A 22,169-nucleotide genomic window follows, 5' to 3' on the forward strand; every position below is an offset into this window, starting at 1 on the left:
ATTGAAACAACAAAATATACCAAAAATAGATTACCATCAGTTTTCTTTTTTTTTTTCTTTTTTTTTTTTAATATTCCAAATGTTTTGTCAGCAAGAAGTAAAAAAAAAAAACTTCTAGAACCAGGCAGAGATGTCCCATCGACTGAGAGGCTAATTTATTTTCCAGTAGATACATTTTATTTATCTGAAAGCTATCACAAAATCCAGCCACAAGGTCAGGTAGGGATAAAACCCAGACACAGATTGAGCTCACCCAGAACATTAAATTATGATAGTGCCTGTTCACAGTAAAACTCCACAACAGATTAATACACTGTGTTCTCATTTACAATGACACAGAAATATAGCAGCAGACCCAAGTTATATATATACATTCACTGAAGCCATTCAACTCAAGATTCTCCTAACAGACACAAACTCACTTCCCATCAGCCTTGAGGGTGGTGGCTGTGGTCTGTGGACAGGCCCATTTCTCTGTGTGTTCTTGTTAATTTCATTGCTATTGTAACTGCGCTTTGAAAAAAAAAACAAGTTCCACTACATGCTGGAAGCAGCATGCGAAAATATATTCTATTCAATGTGCTAGGGAGTGTTTACTGAGGCAATGAAATAGAGAAACACCAGAACCTTGGGATCAATAAATAATTTCCTTTCTAATGGTTTCTCATCCGATCCAGTGCTGGTTTTAGGGACAGCAGCAAAAATCATCTTCTGGAAATACATTTGTGCGTATCAAGATGGCAATAGTAAGAATGAGCATTGTTTATGAAGGACATAGAGGCTATATTCAGTACAATAAATAATCAAATATGATGTGCCATATACAGCTTGTCTTACAAGCTGGCAGAGATGTTGATTTTATGGGAAATATTATTTTCAATTAAATAGCCCTTATCCTTATCTGTATTATTCTAAAAATTGTTAAATGTTCCCTTTTGCCATATAAACTACATATCCCATTTAAAATGGTCTAAATGCACACTAGCATTGTCACTAACTGCAGCTCTTTGCAGCATGTGAAAACAATGAGCTCTCTCTTGTGGCCGTTAAACTGTACTACAGCCTTATTTAACCCAAGATTTAGAATGAATCAGCAGGAAGCTTTAAGCAATATCAGCATGCTCAGTGAAATGCAAACTTCGAAGCTAAATCAGCTGCTTATTCAAATGTGCTCAATAATGCAACATTTCTTCTTCATCTTAAATTAAATATATCCAAGGCATTTTATGCTAAAATCTAACGTTACAAGAAAAGTAGGCATTGGACAGGATGCATTATTTATGGACCAGTAAATGGCATGTCATAGGTATCATATTGCATTATTGTTACTCTCCTTTACTTGAACTGGGGTGAACTGAACCACACATTAAACACCCATTGTTCTGCGAGTGGAGTGTTCCTCCAAACAACCAATTCTGGACTGAGTCCAGCTTAAGAACACACACCCCAATAGACATCCTGTCTACCATACACCCGAGCAAATTGCTGCCCCAGCTGGGGGGGCTACATAAGCATGATGGGCTGCAGTGACAAGCATTCCAATGAGCCAGCAGGGCAATGAATGAAACTGCGAGTCCGCTATCATTCAAAGGGACAGAATACCCATGCATTGGCAAAAACTCGTCATGCACTGCTTTCATCTCCCACTTATACCACATATATCATGAACTCAGTGCAGTTTTAAAGAATGAAAAAGCCTGCAGAACATTTAAGGAAACAACTCAGAATGAAAGGAGATGCCTGCATTCACATGCCCCAACACAGCCTGCACATGGTGAATTACATTTTTAATGAGCTTCTAATTTTAGGGCACACGTCTGTAATAATAATAGACTTGATTAATATTTATGCTCCTTGTTTGAAGTTCAGCAACACGGGGAAATTGTGATAGTACTCTGTAAATCCAGCGAAATGCTTGCCTGTCAGAACCAACACCCCTTGAGCTTCTCTATGACCTAAATAAACCTAACATTTTTATTTTGACTGACGACGCCTGCTCTCTGACATAACACATACAGTAGGTGGTTTCTAAAAGCCTTTCTACAAGTCGGAATTACGCTGCATTAAAACAACAGTAGAGACAGCTGTTTTATTTTAATATAGTCTATGTATTTTTTTATGTAGGTAGGTTTACTAAAATAAAGAAACAACTGTACCAACCCCCTCGAAGAAAGAGCTGAAATGGTCGAATGTGTGAGCAACACAAATGAACGGAGAAAACGCGATACTCACTCATCTTACCCATTGTGCCACCGATGCCGGAGCAGGAGGACCGCTGTGTGTAAATCCTTGCGGGGTAAAGCGAGAGTCCGCAGCTCCTGCAGCTGCCGCTCCTAAAGAGAAGAACCTGCTCCGACCTTCAGCACCGCGGACAGCTCCTGCCGCCTGCTTTTTGTTACTGAAGGTTAAACCCGCATCGACCTCGTTCGGTCGGGCAAAAGCTGCGATGTCGGACGTTTTTTTTTTGTTGTTGTTTTTTTTTCCTCTACAGCACCTAGAGATCAGTTCTAAACGTAGTCTGATGACAAAAAATATAAATAAATAAGTCCAAGCCGGTAGGTCCTGGCGGAAAACGAGAGTAAACCGCTCTGCCTCAGTGCTGCTGAAAGCCCAGCTGAGGCTTTGCAGGATTTTTTTCCCCCTTTTTTTCCCTTTTTTTTTTTTTTTTTTTTTTTTTTTTTTGGAAGAAGTGGACGTGTCGCCGCTCTGCCCTGTGCTCACACTCCCCAACAGACCGACGTGGAAACGCGTTTGGCGGAGTAACACCGTCTGCCGCTGTGTTCGCTTGTCACAGAAACACTTCGGGTAATTACGGACTCAGTCTGCGCTGTTAATCTCGTTTTCAAAAACTCATGAATGCTGTCGCTGCTTTCATTGGTTGTGTTTTCGTTGTGCTGCCAGTCATCTGTAGATAACCAGCACTTTTGACTTATAGGGAAAGCTTGGCCAGAAAAGAATGCTTTCTGAAGATCTAGAGAAGTCTAGACTTACATTTAAATGGTTTCAGGTTTTGAGACAGCACAGGGTTACAGCTGTTTAAATGGCTACTTCACCTACATATATGGTTTATATTTATAATGACCAGACATACCCAATGAAGCATGCAATTATGACCACCTAAAGGGGAAGTTAATAAAACTAATTATCTCTATCATGCCACCAGCAGATGGTTGGGGTTGGGGTATATTAGGAAGTGAACAAATTGTCCTAAAAGTTGATGTGTTTAAAACAAGAAAATGGGATTTGGGGGGATTTGAAGAAAGGTAAACATATAATGGAACATAAAAGAAGAAGAAATATCCTTTATTGGAGAAAGTCAGCCGTATACAAGCATCAAAGTAATGGGCAAGCAACTTTACACACACAAATGTAAGAAATGTAAAAGCAAAAAATAATACTAGACTGTACAGTAAGAGTAAATTTACAACATAAGGGAAAATGCTGTTTAGGTATTAAAAACAGCACACTCAGATTAAAAGAAATGTGTAACTGAGTTGGTTGATTTAAGAAAATACAATACATGCAGCAGACTAATTACAAGAATGAAAAAACTGCAAAAAGAAGCCAATCAGCTATTGAGCTTGTTAGGAGCAGTAATTGTTATAAAGTCTAAGAGCTGTTGGAGGGAAGTATCTGTGATAACGCTCCTTTCAGCAGCTAGTATGCAGCACTCTGTCACTGAAGGAGCTCTTCAGCTTTGTAACAGCTTCCCCATGTGGTGGGGGTCACTGTCCAATAGTGATGTTATTTTTGCTAGAGTCCTTCTGTCTTCCACCACTTGCACTGGTGGGGAGAGAGGGGGCATCCCACGACACAGCTGGCCTTTTCTGATGAACTTTACTAATCATTTCCTCTCAACTACAGATACACTGTTGCTCCCACAAACCATAGATGGCTGATCCCACCACAGAGTCAAAAAAGATCTTCAGGAGCACCCCCGGCACTCCAAAAGACCTCAGTCCCCTTAGTAGGTAGAGTCTGACCTGACCCTTCCTGTAAAGAACATCAGTGTTGTGACTCCAGTCAAGTTTATTATTCAGATAAATACCCAGGTACCTTTAATAGTACACAATCTCAATGTCCACTATCTCAATGCCCTCTTATTACCACTATAATAAACCACTCTCCACAGTCTGGATTTGTTACACCAGTCCTTAAAACAGCCAGAATCAGACCACTCCTTAAAAAAACCACCCTTGATCCAGATACACAAACAACCTACAGGCCCATGTCTAATCCCACATTTCTCTCCAAATTACTGGAAAAAGTTGTTTCTGCCCATCTCTTCTCGATCTGTCTGCTGCTTTTGACACTATGGATGAAGGCATTCTTCTCAACCAGCTACACCAACCCACTGGACTCACTGACACTGGTCTGGACTGGTTTAGATCATACCTTACCAACAGAACAGAGTACATCTCACTTGGAGGCAAAAGGTCCCGGCAGTCACCCAGGGGTCAGTCCATAGCCCCATTCTTTTCATAATTTATATCCTCCACCTTGGCCACGTCATCAGCTGCAACAGACTCTCTTTTAATTTTTATATTGATGACACACAATTATATATGAAAGCTGACTCGCACCCAGCTGCAGCTTCAAAAACAACTACAATACTCACTTCCTGTCTGGAGGAGATAAAGGTGTGGATGAAACACAACCTTCTCCGGTTGAATAGCTCCAAAACTGAGGCAGTTTTTGTTGGCACCCCACATCAAGTCCAGTTACCCTCCATAACCGGTACAACTATCTCTGGTCAAGACAGTCTCCTCTCTACAGCAGTCACCAATCTTGGTGTAAGATTTGATCCATAACTCATCTTTGAAGTCCACATCAAAATATCTTTCTATCATCTCCGAAATATTGAAAAACTCAGTTCTAAATTCACTTTAGCTGCTGCAGAAAATCTGGTCCATGCCTTTGTCTCCTCCAGGCTGGATTACTGCAATTCACTTCTCATCGTGATCCTTAACAAAAGTCTGCAGAAACTACAATAAATTCAGAACAGTGCTGAAAGGATCCTGATGAGAGTGCAAATGTACGACCATATCACACTCATTCGCCACTCACTTCCCGTTTCTGCTAGGATTGAACGCAAGGTTTTGCATCTATGCATATGCTGCATATATATATATATATATATATATATATATATATATATAAATATATATATATATATATATATATATATATATATATATACATATATTAGACACACACACACACACACACACATATATATACATACACACACAAATATATATGTATTACATATATATATATATATGTATTACATATATATATATATTACATAGACATTTTTATCTGCCTGAGAATCTCACGTGTAGCACTTTGAGTTTCTTTATGTAAAGTGCATTAGAAAAATTGTATCACTGTTATTATTATTATTATTATTATTATGTTCAACGATGCCAGTGGAGAGGATCTGCACGACAATTCAAAAACTGAAGCTTTTGTGCAGTTTTTCTCATCAGCAATGCTCTCTGTCCATCAAAATGGTTCCAAAGAAGCAACAGTGATGACCTTGCACGAGGACATGGGTGGCAAACCATGGCAACAGGCGCCATTTCCACAAACTTAACTTTGTTCAGGAATGGTTTGAACCCCCAAATTGCAAGTTCAAGCGGCTGTTATTGATATCTTGGTCCGAATGCCTCAATCCACCTACTGGGGTCTGGTGGAGTCTATTCCCCAACAGAACAGAGCTGTTGTGCCAAGAAAAGGGAGACCAGTACACTATTAGGCAGGTGATTCTTTTGTTATCCCTGATTGGTATATGTGTGTGTGATGTACATATTTTGCTGTGCATGTGTGTGTTATTTATTCCTACTCACAGCAGCCCCCCATCAGCAGCACAGATTTGTAGTGAAGTGATTTTTCTAATCTACCTCCTGGTAACTGGCACAGTATAGTTGCTAGTAAATTAAATTGTCTATAGATATTTTATGACTAATAGGCAAGAACACAATTTATGATTTTTTTTCGATGTTCTTTTTACATGATACTCAAACCATGTGTCACTGCCCATTGATCACAGACTTAATAAATGGAAGTGACTCACTCTCCCAAGCATTTGGCAGACACTGCAGCCTCCTTAACTGCTGCTTGATTTAAAAAAAAAAAATTACTTCTTTGCAGACCTCTGATTGCTTGAGTCCTTTTGAAGCCCCATCAATAGAAACATAGGGTTGTAATGAAAGCAAAGATTGTACAGATATAGTGCATTTCACATAGTCGGCGGAATTAATTGAGCAGAGCCCTCATATTATCAAATTTAAATTCCTTTACCATCAGTTTCACTCTCAGTTCCTCCACAGTGTATCACATGCCAATGTGCCATACATAGCTCGGCTAGCTGCCTCCGACAAAGACTTGTGAATATTCAATAGCGTTTCACAGAACAAGATCTCTCTCGCCACTGCTGTCACCATCTACGAGAGAGGGAAAGAGTAGACGGATGGAAAAAGAACGGATTTCACCACCACCACCTATTTCACTGACACACAAGCTTTCAGACAAGATTGCCGGACACACAAAAATGTGTTCCTTTTTTCGTCCCAGAGTAAACAAAGAGTTTGTCCATCAGCAGCAACAGGCATGGTTACACAAAACAAGATATGTTCTATATCACAGCAGTCCTAACGTGTTAATGTATGCAGGTTATCTTACAAAGCTATCTTATATCTGTACTGCATGCTCGTCTATGTGAAAAAAGGTCCAGTTCACATCATACAAATTCAAAATGTCTACTTTAGCCGTTTTTCAACTCAGCTTTTTCTGCTGACTGTCTGTGCCTCAATCTGACCCTGTCATCTGAACTTCTGCACCCAGGAGCTACGCGGCTTCCTAGATGAATACTAGTGTAACTGCTGGGACTGTTCTCCCCGTAGATTTATTTATGGATGAAACTGGCATTGATGAGTGAGTTTCACTTGTTATTTTTGCAGTTCTTTAATGAACCTTTTTATTGATTTTAATTCAAAGGAAATACAGCTTCTGTTGTTTCCTACTGACCTACTGCAGAGAGGTAATTAACAAGCAAGCAGCGAGCATGCACGTGTTAGGCTCTGAAGAAATATGCTTGTCATGAAGTTTCTTTAAGTTGTTATATAGATTAACTACTGTTGGCTTCTCTTTATTTTTGTTTGCATGCTGCTTAGTCTTCACTGCTTGAAGTTGGAGACGAAAGTATGTAATACAGACCAAGACAGGAGATCCTTCTTTGCCCACAGAGTTCACCATCTATAATGATGCTTTAAAGAAACTTAAAAAGTAACTAAATACTACAATGTTATAAAGTGTTTTGTATTTTTATTGCAGTCAGCTCTAACAGTTGTGTGCCTAAATTTTGGATCATCAGTCTAAAATCAGAGGAAATAGTCAGCATGGACAAGTAACCAATGTGACAGGACGTAGGGCAACAGCCAGTAAGTGGGTACAACTAGAAGTTCACATCCTGACCTATCAGGTATAGCCTATGATGTCCATCGTCAGCCTGCAGCATCTGTTATTACTAAACACCATCTGCACAGAACAGTAACTGATCTCCCAGCTATTATAATCCGGCGAATGATGGACACCCATACAACTGGGGTCTTGGCATGGAGGGGAGTAGCAGGACAGGGTTTTGTCTCTGCCGCTGTGCCGCTCTAAAGTTTCTGTGAGCCCTAATTGTATGGACTTCAATCCGCAGCACATTCAGTGTTACGAGGCTGCACAGTTTATTGAACATTTATCATAATCACTGTTTAAAAAAAGAAGAAGAGCAGGATTCAGAAGTTAGCTTTGGCAGCAACTAATGGTGAGTCATTAGATTTTTAAGAACAATGAACAGCCCTAATGAAAATTATATATTCAGATATAGACCTTTACTACCTGAGCAAGCCACATCCGGTTTTAGATGGTAGCACTAAATATGCTAATGCCTAGAGAGAGTGATGGAGTGTCATGATAACATAAGCAAAAAAAAAAAAAGAGTGAAGAAATAGGTTCTGTTTGTTTAGTTAAATATTTCTGTCCTAACAATGATATTGCATTTTACTCAAACAGAATATCGGCAGGTTCTGTTTGAATCAGTACTGTTCCCTGGTGGATCACAAAAAAGCTTTGCATGTTGGCAGCACTGGACCATTCAGGTTGGATGTTTAAAGATGCATATATTGAAACATTGTCAAATAAATTATAATTTTATCCATTACGTAATTACACTATTAACAGAGGAGCATTGCTACATTGGTTTGATAGTCTCTTAACTCCTTTCCATTAGACACTGGCTGTCTAATTTTAAACTTCTCTTTGAGGCACTACTATTGTTTCAGTATTCTAAGAGAGACTTCTTGCATCAGTGAATTACATCATCTCAGGGTAATGTCTGATCTGAGCTGAGTGATTCTGTAATATCAGCTTAGGGTGTTGCTCTATTCCAAGTCTAGCTAATTGTTGTCTCTAACACTGGATGTATTTCTATCACTCTGCTATGTGTCATATCTGTCAAACCTTTCCAGTTTTTAAAGGAGATGTTGTTTAATGTCCACTAATTATCTTCAGATCAGCAAAAAAATTAAAAAGAACAGACTCACAGATGAGACCAATTAGCAGTTTTTTTCTTCTTCTTTTTTTTTTTTTTTTTTTTTTTGATTGATGTCAATCATGGCTGCTGAATGTGTATTTAGTCATACCACAGCATATCACAATGAATGTTTGTTTATCAGATAAAGCCCAAACAAACACAGAGAGGCATTGGCTAACCACTTTGTCTTCCTGTTGCAATTCCATGAGAGCAGGAATGCAGCAGAGAGAAAGAACGGGGGATACAGATGGGGAGAACGGGGGGAGTAGAGAAGACAGGGAGAAAAATATAGTGAGTGTCTCAGGATCCTGGGAGCACCGTCACATAGTCCAAAAGCAAAGGGTTGTAGGGAATGAAATAAAGCACCTTTGCATTAAATTTTGTTGGTAGCAAAGTAAAATCCTTGGGTTGGTCTGGGAAAAAGATTATGCATGGGTAAGCCAGACATTGGAGTGTGATATTGCTAAAAGGACACAAAATGATGTTGTTTTATAAGAACAGCAATGGAGAGTTAGTTCCCTCCAGTGGTGAAATAGTATTAATACAATTTTGACAGTCCCCTGCAAAACTATTCATATTCCTTGAAAGTGTTCACCTTTTTTTCACATTACAACTACACACTTCTGTGCGTTGCTTTTAGAATTTTTACGTGATAGACACAAAGCGGTGTGTATTTCTGACCTACAAAGAGACGGATACATGGTTTGTACAAATACAAATCTGAAAAGTGAGGTATGCATTTTGTATTCAGACCCTTTTCTTATACCCCAAAATAAAATCCAGTGGAATAATGTGTCTTCAAAATACACTCAGTAAGTAAATAGAGTCCACTGGTGATTAATTTAAATTTGCTGTAAATACAGCTGCTCTGCGAAGGCCTGAGAGGTTTGTCAGTTGTCAAGTTGCAGAGATCTTTAAAGAAGGTTAGGGTATGAAACGAATTTGTGTGCTTTGGATTTCTCACAGAGCACTTCTGGCACATGGGGATTCACCTAAACTAACAGACCAGGCAAGGAGGACAACAATCAGAGAAGCAGCCAAGCGGCCCGTGATAACTCAGGAAGCAGGAGCTGAAGAGATCCACAACTGGGATGGGAGAATCTCCTGACATGGTAACTATTAGCCATTCAGTCCACAAACAGGACTTTGTAGGAGTGAGACGAGAAGAAGACCTGTTTGCAGGTTGCCACAAACCATGCAGGGGGGACCAAAAACTTATGTAAGAAGGTACCTGCAAAACCTTATATGAGGCCAAAAATTGCCACACCATCCTGAGCTTGCCCATCCCCAGTGTAAAATATGGCAGTGGTAGCATCATGCTGAGGGAATGTTTTCTTCAGCAGGGGCAAGGAAACGCTTCAAAGTTAATAGAAAAAGGGTGGAACTAATTTTAAGGTAATCCTGGGGGGGAAAACCCTGTTAGCGACATCAAAATATTTCATGGCAGGGTGAATATGCACCTTCCAGTGGGACAGTGGCCATCAAAATACAATCAGAATTGTGAAGGAATAGTTTAGGCCAAATAGTGTTCACCTGTTCATCTGAGTCAAAGTCCATTGCCTAATAGACTTAGGAATCAGTAGCCAGACTTAAAACCTGATGTTCGCCCAAAAGACCTGCTGCTGTAATGATAGCTGGCTCCATAAAGTAATGACAATGACTTAAGGAGGCTGTATGCAAATGTATGCAACACTTTTCAGATATTTATGTGTGAGGGAAAAAAATAAAGCCATGTATTTATTTTCCCACTTCACAATTAAGTATTACTTTGTGTTGGTCTACTACATAAACTCCCAATAAAATATAAGCTGCGCGGTTGAAACTTGACAAAATATGAAACATGTCAAGGTGTATAAAATCTGGGGAGATGTTCTAAAATAGAGAAAAACTCTACTACTCTGAATCACTCACCAGGGGAAAAAAAAACGTTTTTTGCTTGATAATATCTAAAAGCAGACTCCATGTTGAAAAAATACATCAGATGTCATAATAGATACTGTTGGCTCAATTATCAGCTTAGGATTTTACTCCAAGGTTTCATAAACTAGACTAAACAGGCTAATGAGAGGACGTGTAGAAGCAACTGAATGTGTGTGGTGTCTGTGGCGGGCGTGTGGTGGAGAGGTGCGATCCATGTCGAGTAGCGGGCACAAAGTGTTACCTTGTTTGACCGCAGAGACACTCGTCCTCCGCACCTAGCACAGAATTTCGTTTGGCAATATGAACAGATGTGACCACAGCCATCAGCAAATTTCGTTTTGTGGCATATTCCACAGGTTGGGGCTTCGCTCTTTTGGTCCTGAGCCGGCTTAGTCTCCTCCCCCATCTTCTTAACCTGGTCCTTATACGACTCAAACTGCTGGTGTAACTTCCTGTCAGCGAACGAAAAAAAAAGCAGAGGTTAGGAAATCAGATTAGAAAAGTGATGGCCTGAAAGAAAGCTTTGTGCATCATTTATACCTAATCATCAGGACAACCACACCACGTGACAAAATGCAAAGTTAATCCTGACAACTGAACTAAACCTTTATTTCAAGCTCCATGCCAGGGTTCCCTAATAAACCCCCTAGTAATGTAATGGATGATATTATGTGTTTTAGCCCTGTTAAGAAAAAGGCTGGCTCCGCAATGCTTGTTTTGATTGCACGCTTGGGTTCCTCTTCTATGGCTGCTATTAATCGGCCCTGGGAACAGGATCTTCAAACTTGCATTACTGAATCAGACTGGCATACGGTTTTAAGAAATATCCATTCATCCTCCATGTGTGCGAGACATTGCCTTATACAATTCAAAGTAGTGCATCGAGTGCATCTTTGCAAATAAAAATTGGCAAAGACGTACCCTCAAATTGATCCAACCTGTGAAAGGTGCAAATCGGCTGAGGCCACTTTGATACATTTGTTTTGGTATTGTCCCAAAATACAGCAATTCTGGGCAGGTGGTTGTGAGGCGATTTCTTGCCTATTTGGAGTAAAAATAACACCCAATCTGCTTTCATTTTACACACTGGTGGCCTGGCACTTCCGGCAGGGGGTCAAAAACTCATTGTGTTTTCTACGATGTCGGCACAATGCTTGATTCTGTTGAAATTGAAAGATTCTACCCCACCCACAGTGTCACGTTTAAACAAACGGGCATTATTTCATCTCAAATTACAGAAGATTAGATTTGTTTGCCTCGACAAAGAAATATTTTAAAGTTTGGAAACCTTTTTTAACATTTTCTGACCAACTGTCTACACAGATGCAGCAGTGACTCTTTGCTTTGTTCATACAAACTTTGGTTGACTGATTTATGACGGATTTCTTTTGCACTAATGAGAAATTATTTTTAGTTGTTGGACAGTGAACAGGGTTGTAATTCTTTTTTTGTGGAGTCTTTATTTTTTTCTTATTAGTGTATTTTTTTTCTCTTATTTTCATATAGCATTTGTTGAAATGAATAAATATATTAAACATGAGAAAACACTACAAGTCATCTTGTTCTTATGAATACTTCAAACACCAGCTTATTTATAAGGTGCCACACATTTTTACAAGAAAACAAATATTAATTGCAAGTGGGCCACTTTATTCCACACTGTTTATGTTTATGGTGTGATGCAGTTCTTAGTCGAACCTGTTGCCTGTTCAAAATGTGAAGCTCAATGCTGCTATCTGCATCAATACTAGCTGCAAAATGATGGAAGCTATCCATGCTATGGGCCCCGTTTCCTGCCAGACTCCTGCCAGCATTTCTCTCCTCTTTTTGTGCAGACTTCCTGCAGTTGATGATGACCTAAGTTGTCTTTATTCCAAAGCTTCATCTAGATAGCCGGTGGTCATACACAAACCATCTATATGTGGGGTTTTCTGGTAAATGTTCTTTGCTTAAATAATTTCAAGCTCTGATTGTAGTACTATACTGTGTTACTTTAACATTTATTTAAAAACGTAATATAAAGAAATGGACACAGTTCACGGTCTGGTAGTAAATAACAGTGAACACTATCAAGATCATTTATTTTGCTCAAACTCATCATCCTGCAAAAAGCCTCTGCTCCGAGCTGACAAAGTGACGCAACCCCTGATATGAAAAGGTTTTTGTAAGGCAAAGCCAAATACATTATGTCAGAGGCTTAAAGTTGAGCTCCCTTTCTAATGCCACATCTCTTTAAACTCAGATGTTTGGGTATCAGTTTTGCTTTGCAAGTTGGAGGATATCACTTAATTCTAGTTTCTCAGGTTCCTCTTTATGAAATGAAATAATTTGAACCTGTATGTCTATATCAAGACAGTTGTAATGTGATAGATATTAAGATCAACATTACATAAAAATGTTTTGGAATCATTTTAGGTGATCATTGGGAGTCACAACCAAAATACTTGACATCTGTGAAGGAATCAACACAGCCTTTCCATTTCTCTTTGCAACCTGTTATGTTGCACCTGATCTTAAAAGAAAAAAAAAAACTCAACTTCCAACTAAAAAAATTAGCTCCTTACATGCATTTTGCATGACACATGTCAATTGAGTGTCTCCTTGGAAACTAAACACTGGGCTGACTTCATAATATGGCGATTAGAAGTGGTTTCGCCCCACATATCCCCTGCAACATTCATTAGCTCTTGTGAATTATTGAGCAGCGCTATCCTTTTACCACATACAGGTCTGCGTTTGAGATAAACATGCTTCCTTTTCCCACAACCAGAGCTTTAGAGCCCAAAGTAGTGGTCACACACACCTAAGGACACTGTGCGTGTGGGCACGTGTGCGCATTGTTGTGTCTGAATCTCGGTGCCATCAGAACATTAGATAGAGTGCCAGAGACATGCGCCACGTTCTATCCACAAAGGGATTAAAGAGCTAATTATGTCAGCCTTTGTGTGTTTACCAAGCAGTGATTAGACTTGCGTGGAGCTTTGTTTAAGAGATTTAAACCAAATCACATTTACTGACAGAGGGACTGGTAAAAAAAAATGATCAAGAGTATGATACAAAGGCACTGTTTCTGGGGATCAAGGAAACAAATTTCAAAACAACTGTGTTTTATTTTCACTTAATCCTGTCTCACACCTCAGTAGAGAAAATAGCTTCTCTTTGACTAGTGCAACGATAAATCCCCCCCACCCCATCTCTACTGATAGATAAACTGTTGGAGGTTTTGGCTGTATACTTTCCTTCCTGTGTATAAAGCAACCTCATTACAATATCAATAAAGTATATAGTTATTGAAATTAACAAATCTGACTAAATCGTCAAATAATTTATCCTTACTGACAGGTAAAAGGTCAGTAAGGATAAATTGTTCAGAATGTAGAGAGAAAAGCCATGAAGAGAGTAGATTGTAATGGCAGCTGGTACGCATTAGCCATTCAAAAAGGGGGTTGCTTATTGTGTAAAACATGGTCAAATGCAGGTGAGAATGCTGATGAGTAATCATACACTGCTCTTTGTCCAGCTCCATGCCTGTGTATCGAAGCTCTCTTACCTATGAGACAGCAGCTATACGCAGACTGAAACCTGACCCTTTCTCTTGGACATAAGACTGATTCAACTTAGCAAATTGAACTATGTGATGTCTTGGAAGTAGCTGGATTTTATTTGCTCCAATTATCATTTCGATTAGTTTGTAACTTTTTTTTTTTCAGTCTTTATAACATGTCAACAACAGTGAAAATGTTTTGGCACAGGACTAATGACACAGAAACATCTCTGGTGTAGGCACCGAGGGCTTCAAAGCACTTTTGTTTTTATAATACCAAAAGTAATGAACACACTGAAAGAAATTAGTACTCACATGAGGCTTTGGGTAGAAATTTGGAATGACAGCATTGAACACATACATACATTTATGAAAAACTTTATGAAAACATGTCATGAAAACTTCTAGAAGTCTCCAGTATGGAAAAAAAATAGTCACCTGCATTGTTGAAGTGTGATTTTGGCTCATTATTGTAAACTGTCTTAAAATCTGGGGTTCTTTTCTATCATATCCTAATTGTTATTTTTTTCCAATGGTTTTCAGTTGGATACAAGTCAGATGATTGACTGGGTTTTTGCTTTTGTTCCCTGAACCCAATTAAGAGTTCCTTTGTTTCTGTGATTGGGACTACTGTTTTGCTTGGAAACCCACACTTGTTTCATGTCCAAATTCTTATTAAGATTATCCTGTGGCATTTCTCCATTAACCCCTCCATCAGTTGTATGAAGTCTGCCACTATTAAATGCTGTAGGAAACGTCCCTTTTGACATGGTGTTTTTTGGGGTGATGTGCAGAACTAGCCGTTTTCTAAACATGGTGTGTGCCGTGACATCAAGAGTTCAGCTTTGACTTCATAGAACCTGACTGTGTTCTTTGGTTTGTACAAATCTACTATAAACAACTTCACACAATCTTGAACAGTTTTTTTCTTCAGCAGTGGAGCTTACAAGTAGCACCAGACAGTGGCTGGTTTATGGAGAACTGATTTTCTTTCCATTTCTGTTCATGGCTCCAACTGGAACATTTAGAATATTAGAAATACAGAAATGCATTTGCAACTAGTGCCATGAGCAAGTTTTGCAATGGCAATTGCTTTTTCCAGTTGCCACCAACATCTGGTGAGAATTTCATGCCAATGGGAATTTTAGGAATATATTTTTACGAAAAACGTTGAATCTTTCATCCCTAACAGTATTTGTAATGATTCTCTTTAAGTACCCCGGCTTCCTCCCTCAGACCAAAAATATACACGTTATGTCAACTGGCCACTGTAAATTACCCATAGGAATGAGTATGTGTGGTCAGGGCTGCCTGTCCTTTACGTCTTAGTGTTTCCCTGTGATGAACTGGAGACCTGTCGGGGGTACAGCCCACCTCCAATGACCGCTGGGAATGGGTATCCATATGGTCCACTGGGCATGGGTATGACCCCATTCCCACAACCTTTACTAAAGCTTCACCCATTAGCTAATCATGCTGGTATTTCAACTTGCACCTTGAGTGTGATTTCATTCTCCGATCCAAGTGACAGCCTCAGACAAAAATTATAATGCAGCACACCCTTTAATGTCCATTAGACTCAGTATACTCTATACTGGAAATATGATGAAAGATGCATGTTCCTATTAGAAATATTAGCAGCCATGGAAAAGAGAATGACTGATACAAAACAGTGTTTTTGACAAGAGATGGAAATCTACGTAACAAGGGCCAAGATTTTGACGTAATTTAATGGAAAGATCACATTTTCTAAAAGATTACAACTTCAAACATCATTATCTGACTAAACATTGCAGAGAAACAGATAATTAGTTCAATGGTCAAGAATCTGATCGATGTGAAGCAAACTGGCTTTCGACTAGATTTAGGCTGTATAATTTTCCTATTTTTAAGCATGTTGTTTTATCTTTAGCTCTATGCCCTTCTCATTTTTGACCTGCAAATGGTGCTATATAATCAAGGTTTGCTCATATACTTAGTAAAAAAGTAAAGTTTGTGGTGCATGATATTTGTCATGCCCTATAAGCTAACGCTAACTAGGTTGCCTGTGGAGCAGTGCTACCATTAGCATTATTGTTTCCACCTGTGGCTGTATTCATTTTAGAAACCAGATGTTTAGTTCATTCCTTATTTTGTTAAATGGATTGTTTTAGACATGTTTGGTTAATATCTTCAGAGTTTTAGTCTTTAGTTGCAGAGATTTTTATTGGTAGTCCCCTGTGGTTAGCCCGCTCCTTTCTGTTCCGTGTTGTCTTTACTTCCTGTTTCCGTTCACCTGTGTTTGAGTTTCCTTTACTCCTGTTTGGTTTTGGTCTTTCTCGTGCTATGTTCTGTTGGCCCACTGTTCTTGACCTCTGTGTTTAGTCTCTGTGTGTTTAGCTTGTGTTCTGTCATTCTCTGTCTCTGTTCTCTGGCCTTCTCCATCAGCATCTCCTATTCTGGTTATTTAGTCTCCACCTGACTATTGTTTTATTGATCGCCTCTCCTCTGTATATGTGCCCTGTTTTTGGAAGTGTCTAGCTAATTATTCAACCTTTTAACTTTTTGCATCGACCTCTGGCTCCCGTCTGTTATGGATCCTCCAAAACAGAACTTGTGACGCTTGTAGCACATGTACTGAGCAAATGCAGAGGGATTTCAAACATGAATATTTATTTGCAGAACTGAATTGTTGAACTCTATTTCCCCCCATAATTACTTAATTTAAGTAAATAAATGAATTTGAAAGTTTGTTGTTTCAGAATATTAAAGTTTGTTAGTCAAATGCAGTGACGATGGGGAAAGTTGGATTGAAAGAAGGCTTTGCGACAGCATTGTTCAGCTGTATTAAAGTATGAGGCTGGTTCTATGCCAAATATACCAGCTACTTGAATGGGCACTACCGAATGTAAACACAACTCGTACAAGGAGAAAAGCGCTGAAGTATGAACCTAGCTTCCTGCAATATTCAGGCTGCCCTTGCTTAACGATTTAGATCAGGCCGCAGTTCAATAAACACCATTGCAGTGTGTGTAGCAGCAGACATGGAACCATACTTTGTCGTCAAAATACTGTGTTTTAAATAGCTGCTGATCACCATGTTGTTCATTTGCAGCTCAAAATGATGACATTATTATAATTCCACTATTCTTCCAAGACCTTAATGCCTATTGACATCATAGCATCAGGCATTTACTGCATGTACTCTGCTCATAAATGGATGTACATGGTCAGCAACAAAACCCAAGTAGCCGGCTGCAATGTCCGCTTGGCCCAAGTTGTGTCAGGAAAATCTCCTCCAGGGATTTATCCTGTTTTGCAGGATAAATCTCTGTTTTTATTGTGTTGATGTAAAAATCTGACCCCTTGCAGCTTAAATCAAGACTGGTCTACGGTGGCCCTGAAAAGCAAACCACATCAAAACATCACTAAACACACTTAGAAATTAAAAAACACAACAACATATTTAGCGATCTGTTTATACGGTTTGCACTTTAGGGCCGCCATACTGATTAGACCACCCAAATTATTTTCGAGTCTGTAATTGTCCCATTTTGGTGTTCCTTAGCTGAAGAGGTGGGTAGTAACATATTGGATTTAACATTGATTTACTTTGAGTATTATTATTTTGATGCAATGCTAGTCTTTCTTGAGTAAACTTTCCAGCTGAACGTCCTGCCTCTGATCACTGTTCTGTGCGAACAACACATGTAAACCAAACATCCACAGACACAAACACACACAGCTTCGTTTTTCTAATGTTGATGTTTGTTTTGCTGGGTCTGATGGGCCATTTGGAGGGCAAGTAAATCTGCAGAATGTGAACGCAGTTTGCCCTGTTACAACCCACATGTAACCTCCTATGGTCTTAAAAGCTTTACGTTGTGAAGAAGTGAGATTTGTGTTTCTTGTGTTGGGCACAGCCATGAGATACAAGTACTTAACTACACACAGAGAACAAAAGAGACTGATAAAAACTCTGAATCCCAGGATGTTAAGCCATTTTTATGTCAGCTCCCAGGAAGGAAGAGTCATAGCTAGAATCCCCGTGATGACGTAAAACTACAACACTTTGCTCGCAGTATTTTTGTCTCTTTGTCCACAGCTCTCCTTGAGTTGCACTGGGGCGGACAAGTGTGTGAACATCTTGATATCACTGGGTGAGCATCCTCAAAGAAACCTTGTGTCGAAAGTAAAGTACAGTCTGACGTTTGTATATCAGGTGACTGTAACCCGGGTGCAGCCGCCTGAAGCTGCCTGAGCTTCTACAAAAAGAATCTGAGCTGAACTATCTCTAAGAAGCGGTGAGTTGTCTCTGATTACAAAACTGTTTTTTTCCCTTCCACTACCCCGAAGACGGCATTTGAAACCGCAGCTCCGCACGCCTGACAGGAGCGCCAGTCCAAGCAGTCGCTCACCCCAGCCATCAGGCCGGGAGCGGCTGGCCCGTTTTCTCTGTGCATCGAACCTGATGAACTCAACGAGATCTTCACACAATTTTTTTATCCATTGTCTGTTCTATACATTTTACTCTGAATAATGATGTCTCTGCAACATTTATTTCATTATTAGTTTTTAATGCACGGCTGCCTCTTTACCCTCAGTTGTTACTATTAGTGACTTTCACTACAATTGACTTTTTCACTTACAAATTGTTTATCATTGTTTAATCTATGGCTTACTTTACTTACTTTATTACTATATTGTCTTTATCTGTTTATTTCTCGGTCGGGGAACCAATGTGATTTTGTTATAATGCTGACAACAATGTGCAATGACAAAAGAACTTCTCTTAAAAGTACATGTAGGACTTAGAGGAGTTGCTTAATAGCACTGCAGCCGATATTGTTGAGAAATCATCACACCTGCCTTCCGACCACCAAATTTTGAGTCTATAGCCCTTTTTAGCTGCAGCTATGGCAAGTTAACAAAACATAATTGATTTTTAATTTAGCAAACAAATTTTGAACTATTATTTTGTTGAAATAATGTTTGATTTTCCTTTCTTCTCTGCATAGTAAACAGTTATTTTGAACACATACCAACAGTGTTCTTCAACAGCTTTTTTAAACTACTTTGGCCTCATTCAGATACCTCAAAACAGACCGTGGTTCATATTCACACTGAACAGTGATATCACTGCATTGATTTATTGCTCATGGTTTTCAGTTTAATAATTTTTTGGTCCTTTTTATTATTATTTTTTGTGGTCAATTAGTTTTCCTCTAGACTTAATTTGTTACTTTTTAAAGATGTATTTTAGTTTACATTTTATATTTTATGATTTAACACCAAAATGTGCGTTTCATTTTAAATACCTATCTCTCTGGTCGCATAATCTTAAAAAAAAAAAAATCAGACATGACAATCAAACAGAAACTCAGTACTTAAACCGGATGACTTTGGATGCCTTTTTACCTCTAATTGAGTAAGTTTGCTTTGAAGTGATGCGGCTCTTAGTTAAGTAAAAGTTTTGGCCACCCTACCCACCATTGTTTGGCTGTAACCTGTAGTAAACTGAGCTACAGTTGCCTTTCTATCATCTCAAATCAGTCTGGCTGTACTTTTCTGATATCTGCGTCTAAACACAACATTTTCACTGCCTCGGTCTTCTGCCTCTTTGGAGCACCTCTGTAAATCCCAGTGATGGTTGTGTTTACATCAGCAGGTTCTGAAATATCAACCTGTCTGGTACCTATTACTCTACTACCTTCAAAGTAATTTAAATCCTCTTTCTTTACATTTTGACGCTCAGTTTGAACTTCAGCAAAATACCGTAAAAAAGTCTACATGCCTAAATGCATTGGGTTGCTGTCAAGTGATTGGCTGAAATGATATGTGTATTAGCAAGTAATAGAACAGGTTTATTTGAACAAGATAACGTTGTCAAAAATGTATCAAAAGCTACTACTATTGCTCTCTCTAATAATTATAACACTGATCATTACACAGCTACAGCTCTGATAAGGTACAGGTCATGCTTTAACCAAACATACGATGTACACTGCACAAAGGGAACTAAAAGTAAGTAAACCTCTCTTGGAATTAGTGTATTTAGTGAGCAGGATATCTAATTATCTTATTTTAGGGGTAAAAATACCAATACTCATTCCATTGGTAAATAGTTTTATTTAGCTGCTCAAATCAAGGAAAAATACACTAATTTCAAGAAAATTGTATTTACTTTTAGTTCCCTTTTTTGCAGTGTATTTTAACAGTGTTCATTAATTCTTGAAAGTAGTACACAGACATGGCCTGGTACCAAGGGTGAGCACAATGTGTACTGAGCTCCTTGGGACACTACTTCTTTTGCTGTTGTTGTTGTTGTTGTGGTTGCTGCTGGGAGTAGATCATAACGAGTCTGTGTTATTACTTACGCTTCTGGTTCAGGCTTCTTGTCATTTTGGGACTTTTGCTGGGGCTGAAGAACATTATTTACCAGGTCAGTGATCCCACTAAAGGGAAACCACCTGTTCAAATAAGCAAAGTGTGGCTGAAATATTTCAATCAGTTATTAATGGAGAAAAGTATTCAACCATAAGAGGAAGTTTCAATTGCAGGGCAGTTTCAAGGAGTGAAGAATAGCAGGAGCATTCACTACAACCAGAGCAGATAGAGGAGAGGGCCAGAACACCGACAGAGCGGCGATTGTGGGACCACTGACATCCAGGCAGTGTCAGAAATACAATAGGGGAAACAGAAGAGGACAGACATGTGAGGCTATCAAAGTTAAATTGGAGATAAGAGTGGTAGAAAATGATGGCAGCTCTACAGCCAAACCAGTGCTACATTGAATGCTCGGCTAAGGTTAACAGAAGTTACATTTCCAGGGTTTACAGGCACAGCAGAGATCCAGTTTTCCAAATGACCAGTCTTAGAGAGAGAGAGAGATTAGATCAAATGAAGCTATAGCACAGCAGAGGAGAACAGGAGCGTCAAGTCCACATTTGCAGGTGAACTGCAAGGCTGCAAAGGCCAGCCAGAGTGCAGATGATACGCTGGATGAAGATGGGCAGCCAAGTAGGAACCAAAGACAAGGGAAAAGTGTGCAAGCCTGACACAGAAACCAAAAAGCGGCATTGGCATTAATGTCATGGATGTCAGCTCTTTAATGTCCATAGAACACACCTCATAATCTTAGCTTACTGTGTGAATTTACAAATAATTATTGTACAACTTAATAACAGTGACTTTTGTGTCACCCAGCTGTCATTGCCACCCCCATGACATTAATGCCATTTCTTTCATTTAGTCTCCAGAAGACGAGGAGAAAGCCACATAAAGCACATAGTACAAACTGCCAGGAAAGACTATCAAGGCCTAGAGCACGCTGGGTAATGCAGTTTACTTACTGTGCTTGCTGAGGTTTTGGTTCTTCTTTGATCCTAAAACATAAAAAAAAATAAAAGGGTATGGAGACCTCATTGCATAAGGAAAATCAATAGATGAAGAAAACAGCGTGAAGACACAAGAATGGCACAGTAAGGATGTTAATAAAAAAAACAATGGCAGACGTATAATGGTGGGACAAATCTACATTTACATGTTAATGTAACTAAGGATGGAATAACAAACGTAAATAAGTCAACTTAAAATGTAAATTGACTGCTTTGCGTGGAACACTTCCTATCTTTTGATCTGGATGCTCTAGATAGTAACCATGATTTAGATCATGATGATAGGACGTATTCCAAAAGTTTGTTCACCTCCATCCCGCCAGTCAACACCTATCACTGACCTTATCACTTATGGACCCTGTCTGTGCCAGAATGACACTCAGTACCATCAAATGAGTAAGTTAAGAGAAAGTAAGAAGAAGAATTTTTACCACACCAAGTTAACAAACTATGCTCGTATACAACAACAACAAAAATTAGCGAACAATTTTACCCAAATTGACAACATTTACCAAACATTAAATGTTGCTGTCACAATGTTTCCAATCCTGGCACGTCTTAGAAAACATGTGTAACGCTGGCCTAAGCGTCAACAAATGATGCAGATTACGTGAAACACACCAAGCCCTCGCCCGTCTTTAAAGCGTGTTGCCTTCCATGCGCTCCCATTCTGTATTTGCATCAAAGACGTGGAATTCACTTTGTTCTGCTGGACAGCGCCACATTTTATTGAGTTTTTTAA

At 39.1% G+C, this 22,169-nt stretch overlaps 1 protein-coding gene across 1 annotated transcript in view; it reads right to left on the bottom strand.

Moving 5' to 3' along the window:
- The window catches only part of rims2a (regulating synaptic membrane exocytosis 2a), a gene marked incomplete in the record, with an annotated part of 165,853 nt that overhangs the window by 112,170 nt on the left and 31,514 nt on the right, over positions 1 to 22,169 (bottom strand). Inside the window, 4 exon segments of the mRNA XM_036129426.1 lie at positions 8,767 to 8,778; positions 10,749 to 10,959; positions 20,408 to 20,500; positions 21,383 to 21,415. Of these exon segments, the coding sequence (XP_035985319.1) occupies positions 8,767 to 8,778; positions 10,749 to 10,959; positions 20,408 to 20,500; positions 21,383 to 21,415 (349 nt within the window).

The sequence above is a fragment of the Fundulus heteroclitus genome, chromosome 3, assembly GCF_011125445.2.
Source record: "Fundulus heteroclitus isolate FHET01 chromosome 3, MU-UCD_Fhet_4.1, whole genome shotgun sequence".
In the NCBI taxonomy this organism is placed as follows: Eukaryota; Metazoa; Chordata; class Actinopteri; order Cyprinodontiformes; family Fundulidae; genus Fundulus; species Fundulus heteroclitus.